At 47.9% G+C, this 8,832-nt stretch overlaps 1 protein-coding gene across 1 annotated transcript in view; it reads right to left on the bottom strand.

Moving 5' to 3' along the window:
* LOC119354406 (DDT domain-containing protein DDR4-like) overlaps positions 1-8,826 on the bottom strand; it is a 13,652-nt gene extending 4,826 nt beyond the window's left edge. The window contains exons 1-9 of the mRNA XM_037621141.1: positions 8,470-8,826; positions 8,226-8,336; positions 7,605-7,691; positions 7,485-7,522; positions 7,316-7,397; positions 5,464-5,570; positions 5,185-5,359; positions 537-629; positions 325-445 (exon numbers count right to left, since the gene is read on the bottom strand). Of these exons, the coding sequence (XP_037477038.1) occupies positions 325-445; positions 537-629; positions 5,185-5,359; positions 5,464-5,570; positions 7,316-7,397; positions 7,485-7,522; positions 7,605-7,691; positions 8,226-8,336; positions 8,470-8,805 (1,150 nt within the window). The 5' untranslated portion in view covers positions 8,806-8,826. The remainder of the gene's footprint in view (positions 1-324; positions 446-536; positions 630-5,184; positions 5,360-5,463; positions 5,571-7,315; positions 7,398-7,484; positions 7,523-7,604; positions 7,692-8,225; positions 8,337-8,469) is intronic.
* Between the last annotated feature and the right edge of the window lie 6 nt (positions 8,827-8,832).

Here is an 8,832-nt window from a genome sequence, read left to right as displayed (position 1 = left end):
TCTTGAAGCTGGAGGTAGCTCGAAGCCAAACAGAAAAAACTGCTCTATGGTAAAGCTGCAAGTCCTGGGTGGAGCTGCTCCAAAGTAGATTTGGCGGAATGGAGCTGATTTTGGTGGAGTGGAGCAGTCCCAAACAGGCCCTACAAGAAGTGCCACTGTGTTCAAAACAATAAGGAAATTTTAGCTAAGCAGCATTCTGAAGATGTATTAATGGGATAACACCATCCTGTGTAAGACGGGCAATTCAGATTCCAACTTGAGTGATGTTTACAGTTTAGAATTAGATCTGAACAAACAATAATGCTTAGTTCAGTGGGGACTTACCAAAAGTATATGTTACAGGCTTTCTATCACGAAGAGATCGACCAGTGGTAATATCTGATGCCAAGTAACTATCGAGGAGGAGAGCTTCTCTCTGTTGCTTTTTGAGCATCTTCTCCTTCTTCTGTACAATAAAATGGTTGTGATTAACAGGTTCAAAACAGCTATCAGCTAGCAAAACAAAAATATTAGGCTGAGTTAAACAAGCTATGTACTTTATGAATCTTTTCGATCTCTGGAAGATATTCAATCTTCAACTTCTTGCCAAGGGAAACCTCTGTCCTGTTCCGACTAGAAAATAGTTTTTCCTAAATAAGACAAGACAGAAAAGTTACTATAACTAATCAACAAGGGAATAATAAGATTAACAATGACAATTAACTCAGAAATAGAAGCTGATTAACATTCCATGTCAACATTTCCTTCTGAGTTAACTTTGTTGAGCTCCATGGAAGTTAGTCAACTGTACCCACAATTAGGTAAATCTTGGCACATTATTAAGGTATATACACAATTACACACCTTATATTGTCTAACATTAACACAGTATGAAAACACGTGGGCTGACAACTGAATATGAGATGGTGCCACAATATTCGAGATGCTTAAAACAACTTCAGGCAAGTTCAGAAATGTTAGGAATCAGTTTTATACGGCAGTAATGTCACATAAGAAAGCGCGCTGCAGGTATGTCATGTTATTTTCTATTCGACATGACCAGAAGTTTTACTTAATACCCCATGCTTTCTCTTCTATCTAGTGTCTGCTTTATGTACTCATGTAGATCAATCCATACTATGAACTGGCAGGCACATCAAAGTCTGTCTCCGTCATTCTTCTCCCTATTAAAAGGAAAATGCTATCCTCCAGCCGGCTGATGCACGCACAGCGTCTGTCGCCTGTGCAGCCGTCAGATGGATCTTGATCGAGCGCTCGTGCTGGCCACAAGTCCCATGCAGCTAGTTCTTTTTTTTTCCAACAAGCGTATTGTTTCAGAAGGTTTTTGCAACAGAGGTCTTGTTTGAAAAGAGAAAAAAGGGTTCGGTGGTGAAGTTTTTTTCAGCAACATGCTCTAGTTTCAGAAGGTTTCTGCAACTGAGGTCTTGTTTCAGAAAGAAAAAAAAATGGTTCAATGATGAATATTTTTTCTTCTGCAACAGGGGTCTTGTTTCAAAAACATAGCCCCGGTTGCAGAAAGCGCCGGAGGAGGGCCCGATGTTAGAGTATACGAGGCCAAGCATTGCAACACGATGCATGTTCCAAAAACATAGCTTCGGTTGCAGAAATTTCCAGAGGAGTGCCCGATGTGAGAGCTCGTCGTCGTTGTGCTGGAGTAGATGCAGTTGGTCGGGGTGCTGAGTCGGAGGAGGCGCGACAACTCCAGTGGCCAGCGGAGCTCCATGGCCAAGGCGCTTAGGCCATGGCGGGGCAGCAGTGTGGTAGACCTTTGCAACAAGGTCCTTGTTGCAAAGCCCCTGAGCGCAACTCGCTGTTGCAAAGGTCCTCAGTTGGCTGCAACGGTAGATCAGACGGCTGTTTCGAGCGGCATCTGATGGCCGTCTGAGGCGGCCAATCTAATCGGTTTATCACCCGACGGACGCGTAGCACTGCCCCTATTAAAAACTGTTAGCCGCAACTTCTTGTGGTAATACTACTATATGCATAAGATAATAACCAAATTGCTATGTGGTGATTAACCTACAGCCGCACCAAGCTGGTTAAGTCGTCTGCGTGGTTAGGATTGGTACCTGATTGCTATATGGTCTTTTTTAAGCGACAGTCTTTACGCAAGGGCAAGACCCTGACAAGAGGCATAGTCCTCTCTTGTACTCCAATAGCGTGTGTTGTAAGACCATCCTATACAATAGGAGGCAATCACATTGGTTTGAGGAGGCAATCAATAAAGTTAAATCTCCCTTATCTCTATGCTCTCTCTCCTCCCTGTTATCCTTCGGGTACTGTCCGCCGTCAACGGTGCCTCCTCGCCAGCCTCCGGTCGGTCCGGAAGCTACTCCAGGTCTAGGCGCCATAACACCTTGGTATCAAAGACCATGACAAGTTCTGAAGATGGAGGTTCATAAACCCGGATGCTGCAATGTTCCATGCATGAGATGATGTCCCGCATGGAACACTGGCAGAACCGCAGAAGCAACAGAAGCAACAGGTGGGAAGTTCCCGCCAGCACCAACAACAGGTGCGGGAGCAGCACCTTGCAATTTAGCCACCCGCATGTCCAACTTGGAGTCACAGACACTTCCTCCCATTGAAGATGGGTGTGCTCTCCCTGTTCCAGAGAAGGTGTTGCAGACTTCACTTCGTCGTGGCACTTGGCATCCTTGTTAAGTGGCCAGGGCGAACTGATCACCATGCTACATGGGAACCAATGGAGAATTCAAGGAGGCATTTCCCTCATTTCAACTCGAGGACAAGCTGTATCGCAAGGGACAAATGTTATATGGGATTAACCAACGGAAATTGCTTTTCAACCAACTACACAGTTGCCCCGTCGGCCACCTCGGGCACCGCTGAATCTCGTGTGATCGTGCGGCGCCAACCGGTCTCTCTTGGCTCCCAGCATTTACGACAAACCATGCCGCCCAGGTGTGTTCTGGGCCAGGTCTGTCCTGGATCCCACACGTCACAGCTTTCAGAATTGCCAGCCTTATCTCTATTGTCTTCCATCCTCATCATCTGCCCATCCATTTCTCTATCTCGCAGGCAACCACCAGGCGCAGCACGCCACAGCCGTCGATGCTGCTTGGGGCCACCCCGCTGCTGCAAGCACGAACCACCACCACACATGGTTGCTGCAACAGACACGCCACCGCCACCATGGCTGCTGCAAGGGGGGCCATCTGGTGATGGAAGCACGCCGAACCGACGCCGCTATTGCAAGTGCTGCAGCAACCACCGCTCCATCCTCTTCCTTGCTGCGGATTCACCGTTGAAAGGGCCCCCAGATGTTGCAGAGCCATGGGCGCGATGTTGTGCATGAGGCGACCGGAGGTGCTGCGTGGGAGTGGGTGTAGGGGCAGCGGTGTGCTGCAAGCTGGGGCACTAGCCAGGGCTACAGGCAAGGCCGCGAGGAAGCACGCACAAGCCGGCAACGAACTGTGGCAACGCAGCACCGAGCGGGAACACCCGATGCTGCAAGCAGCGAGCTTGTGAGCATAGGTAGAGGGCTGCTGTGACGGGAGCGTCATGGTACTTCACGGCGAGCCGGCGATGGCTGCTGCTAGACGGTCGTGGGTGCTACGAGCAGGGAGCAGCACTACGAGACAAGCAGTGCTGCGAACGACAGCCTGCGACTCCTGCTGCGAGGCCGGCGGTGCTGCAGAGACAGGGGCGGCGCTCTCCGAACTACTGCAAGGGAACAAGCATACCTGGCCAAACGGGCCGGCCCGGCACGGCACGGCACGGCCCATCGTAATCGTGCCTGGCCCGGCACGGCCCGCCAAGGCATGATTACTATACGGGCCGTGCCGTGCCGGCCCGCGTGCTGCGCCCTCAGGCCCAGGCACGGCCCAGTTAGTAAACGGGCCGGCACATTGGCCCGTTTAGCACGGTGGGCCACATATTTTCAGTCTATTATTTGACGCACTGAGCGTTTTTTAGCCTATTTTTACATGTTGGGCCATATATAGATGTATAAAAAAATTAAAAAAACTTAATCGGGCCGTGCCGTGCCGGCCCGCGTGCCAAGCCTCCAGGCCCAGGCACGGCCCAGGGCGTGCCTCATGCCGGGCCCGGCCCGTTTAGCGGGCCGTGCCGGCGTGCTCACGGGCCGGCCCGAAAAAACCGGCCCATTTGGCCAGCTATAGGAACAAGTCGGGGGTGAGACAAGCAGGCGGCGAGTGCTCCAGCCGTATGGAACTCGCCGGTGCTTCGAGGACATCAGCGGGGCAGCAGCTGCGCAACAGTGATACGATGGGCGGTAGCATGTGTTGCTGCGTGATGGTGCTGCACGGGGTGGTAACGTGTGCTGTTGTGCTGTAAATCGACAGTGGTGCTGCCATCGGCAGCTCACAGCTGTCAGCCGAGCAAGGAGACGAGGTGTGGTGCTGCGACGAGCGGAATGGGGTGCCGGCAGTGCTGCAATGGTGCTGCGCTGGCCATGCCATGTGTGCGCACGGGGGCGAAGCAACCATGCTGCATCGCAGCATCAGTGGTGCCAGCGTCAGGGGTTGGGGTCATGCTACGTATCGCGAATCGAACGAGCGATATCGCTGGATCAGACAGTCATCAGGGCAATGATTCCTGGCTAGCTACAGCCGGTTGGTGCCTAGCGCCCGCCTTAACCTACAGCCCGGAGCCCAGCTGGTTAAGTCTAGTCCCTATGATGATACCAAGTTAGGATTGATACCTGATTGGTATATAGTCTGTTTGTAGGCAACAGTTTTCAGGACAGGGTGAGTCCGTATTAGACAAGAGGTAGTCTTTTTTGTGCTCAAATAATGTTTCGTGCAAAGCCATCCTATATAATAGGAGGCAGTCACGTTAGTTTGAGGAAGCAATCAATGACGTTAAATCTCCACTATCCCTGTTGTCTATCTTCTACCTGTTACCCTCCTGGTTCTGTGCACGCCGCCTCCTCGCCGGCCTAAGCTACAACATCAGATCAAGGAGCCATAACACAAATAGAGTAGGTAAATTTGTGAACAGAACCAAGTGTAAACTGTCAGTAGCAACTATCCTAATCATAACGGCATAGAACACTTCCATGTTATAAAACCTCTACGATGTTTATGTTTGATTCAAGATATGCTCATGTATTGTTGGCGGAAAGAATTAGGATTGTTGGAGGAATACCAAGTTCAACTTAGCAACTAACTGTATGGAGCATATATTACGAACTCAACTTACTGCAACATCATCAAATTCTTCAAAAGTGGACGCAACAGTTTCCCAATGATATGACACAACTGGAGGAGTTGAAATTCTTTTTCCCTTCGATCTCTTCCCAGGTTCCTTCTTCATCTGTTCCACTCGTCTAATTTCTCGATACAATCTATGTCCAAGAATTGGATCATCTTCATACCTGTTTTGCATGACTAGATTAGCACGGACCATACATAAATACCCGAAGGATGAATTTTTTTCAAAATGCTTTTCGCCAAAAACGAAAGAAAAAATTTGACCCACCAATACGAGATTCCAAGGGAATCTCCCCCAATTCGTTCTTTACGGAAGGTAGAAAGGTCGTAACCACGCTTTACGAAAGTGTCAATGTAGTTGCGTATATCATCTTGCTGCAAAATGCAATAGTCAGCCATCACACCCAACTTAAAAGACATGCAATGCAGCTAGCTTCAAACCTAAACTGTAACCTACTTTCGAACATATCAAAAATAGCATAGAACTCACAGCTTGTGGTTGCAATTATCCCTTACAAAGATAGGAAGTATCAATAAAACACATCCCTATGCCTCTGTTCTCCTTTATTTCAAATTTCTACAGGAATGGAGAAATTAACTGTATGCTACCAGGCATATGGTGTTTCTCAAAAATCAGCACCTATAAATTATCTTCACTACAATTTTCTATTACAAAGAGCAAGATCTATTGCAGAGTTCCTCCCCTCTACAAAACTATATTTACTTCCCAAATATGCCAATTAAATTACTCATTTGACATACAAGCTAATCCAGTTCCAAGTCTGCCTTTTAGTCCATTGTCAATCTTCCACATGTTATGTCCTTCATGCGGAAAATATATGTACTTTAGTTTTATGCAGATGAACACCACAAGGTTAAAAGAACAAGAAAAAACATAATGCGTTAACAAGATAAAAAAGGCATATTTTGTTCTTTAATTTGAGATTTTCACATGAACATTATTTCATGCTTGCCAAGCTGTTTCAGTAGTGATAAGCATCAACTACAGCAGCAACAACAACAACTACTACGCTTGCCAAGCTGTTTCAGTCCAAAACAAGTTGGGGTAGACTAGAGGTGAAACCCATAAGATCTCGCAACCAACTCATGGTTCTGGCACATGGATAGCAAGCTTCCACACACCCCTGTCCATGGCTAGTTCTTTGGTGATATTCCAATCCTTCAGATCTCTCTTTCCAGACTCCTCCGATGTCAAATTCGGTCTACCCCGACCTCTCTTGACATTACCCGCACGCTTTAGCCGTCCGCTATGCACTGGAGTTTCTGGAGGCCTGCGTTGAATATGTCCAAACCATCTCAAACGATATTGGACAAGCTTCTCTTCAATTGGTGCTACCCCAACTCTATCTCGTATATCATCATTCCAGACTCGATCCTTCCTCGTGTGGCCATACATTCATCACAACATGTGCATCTCCGCCACACCTAACTGTTGAACATGTCGCCTTTTAGTCGGCCAACACTCAGCGACATACAACATTGCGGGTCGAACCGCCATCCTATAGAACTTGCCTTTTAGCTTTTGTGGCACTCTCTTGTCACAGAGAATGCAAGAAGCTTGGCGACACTACATCCATCCGGCTTTGATTCGATGGTTCACATCTTCATCAATACCCCCATCCTTCTGCAGCATTGACCCCAAATATCGAAAGGTGTCCTTCTGAGTAACAATGTCCATTAACTTTGTCAAGTTCATATACTAGAATAAACAGCTGCTGCTGCTGAAATCCACAATGGGAAGTGCTAAAGAATTGTCTTTGGCCAAGCATCTGAATGCCTTATCGACAGCAAAAATTTACAAACTTCTTAGTTCTAAACTTCTAATAATATATGCCAAAACAGACGAAAATTGGTCACATTGCACTGTTGGTATTTTAATCTATAAGTGAAATAAGCTTTCTAACAAACTGAATCAACATAATGGAACTCGGTTGAAACTGTCAGTCATAGTTCAGATTGATATACGCAGCACAAAACACATGTGAGACATACAACATCAAAATGGTGTAACAGTTCTCTACCGCAATGCACATTTGAAAAGATTGGCACTTTGAAAAACTTCATTGCCTCCCTAGGATGGTAACAAAATTAGCACGAACCTCGACACGTATGTCACATATCGCTTTCAAGATCAGTAAACGAGTCGATGGTTCAAGCTCCTTGTACATTTCAATTTCAGCTCTGCACAAGATGGGACAATTAGAAAAACTATGAAGATAAGACAGAACCAGAAAGTCTGATCAAGCAGTTCTTATGTACAGGACTAACCCATGTGATGCAACTATTGGTAGATCACCTTCTGCAACCTGCAGTTTGGATCTCTGTTAGTTTATCAATTGAATGGAATACCAATACTGGCATTAAATTGTTTGCAGCACAGTAATATACCCAATGCCACCAATCCCTTAGTTTTCTACATAGGACGGTTACCCAGGTTCCGCGCCCCATCGCCATGCGGGTTATTGGGGGAATTGACTGCACATGTGATCAACAATCATGAGAATCCAGGGAAGATGTTTGCATAGTTTGTGTGACTGCTTGAGCATAAAAGATAGATCAAAGGCGGAAGAGCGTAACAGGCACTCAATATGCTAACCAATCCTAGAGATGCTGGCTGAACAACATGTATTGCCTAAACAGAGCATGTGATCGAATACATATATACTCTAGTAAATCAATGAATGAAGTATATTCCAGCAATGAAATAGCGGGCATCAGCCATGCTGCTACTGTACCATTTGCTCAAATAGTTAATGCAAAAAAACTAAAGATTAGCAGTAAATTCCTAGACCCACATGGAACCAAATTTTCCTTAAAAAGAAAATGAACAGCTTGTACTTCCTGCAAGCAGAAGAGCATATTTTGTGTTAATCCTGAACCAAAAATGAACCCTGCTGCACTCCCGCACACTGAGAATTACAGAACTTATTCCAACCAAGATAGAGAAGAGAGGGAAAGGGGTCCACAAAAAAATGTAAAACTTAACAACCGAGTTAGTAAGGAGCTCACCTTTAGCAGCGGCATGTGAATATCGTATAGAGTACCGTTAGGTGTGATAAGTGCCGCCTCGATATCCTCTGCCGTGAGCTCCACCGTGATATTGAGCAAAGCGCGGAACACCTAAAGCCACCAGAAACAGTGCTACAGCCGCGTCAAACCCTAATCCAAGCTCTGGAAGCCTAAGCGAAGAAACAAACCCAGTACGCCGAGCTGCCGGCCGCTGGAGGTATGACGGTAGAAAAGGGACACGCACGTGGAGGAAGTTGAGTACGGAGCCGAGCTCCCACATACAGCGGAGCCGCCACCGTGCCAGCTCCGCGGGCGCTTCGGGCTCCGACACAAGCGGCGTCACCACGCGGCATTGCGGCGTCTCGTCCGCGGCGGCACCCGCTGCAGCTCGGCGACGCGGCCGTTCTAGCGGCGGCGGGGGAGGGAGCCTCGGCTTGCTGTTGCAGGCGCGCGGCAGGCGCGTCTTCCTAGGGGTTGGGGTCTCCTCGGCAGGTGTAGGGGGCTCCAGCTCCTCCTTCCCCGGCGCGGCCAGCTCCGTCGACGCGGGGGAGGCTCCGCCGCCGTCGCTGGCGGCGGGCATGGAGGGATCAGATCGAGGATCTGCGCC

The sequence above is a fragment of the Triticum dicoccoides genome, chromosome 2A (genome assembly GCF_002162155.2).
Source record: "Triticum dicoccoides isolate Atlit2015 ecotype Zavitan chromosome 2A, WEW_v2.0, whole genome shotgun sequence".
Classification (NCBI taxonomy): domain Eukaryota; kingdom Viridiplantae; phylum Streptophyta; class Magnoliopsida; order Poales; family Poaceae; genus Triticum; species Triticum dicoccoides.
The sequence above is the reverse complement of the archived record's forward strand: the minus strand, read 5'-3'. Positions and strand labels throughout refer to the sequence as shown.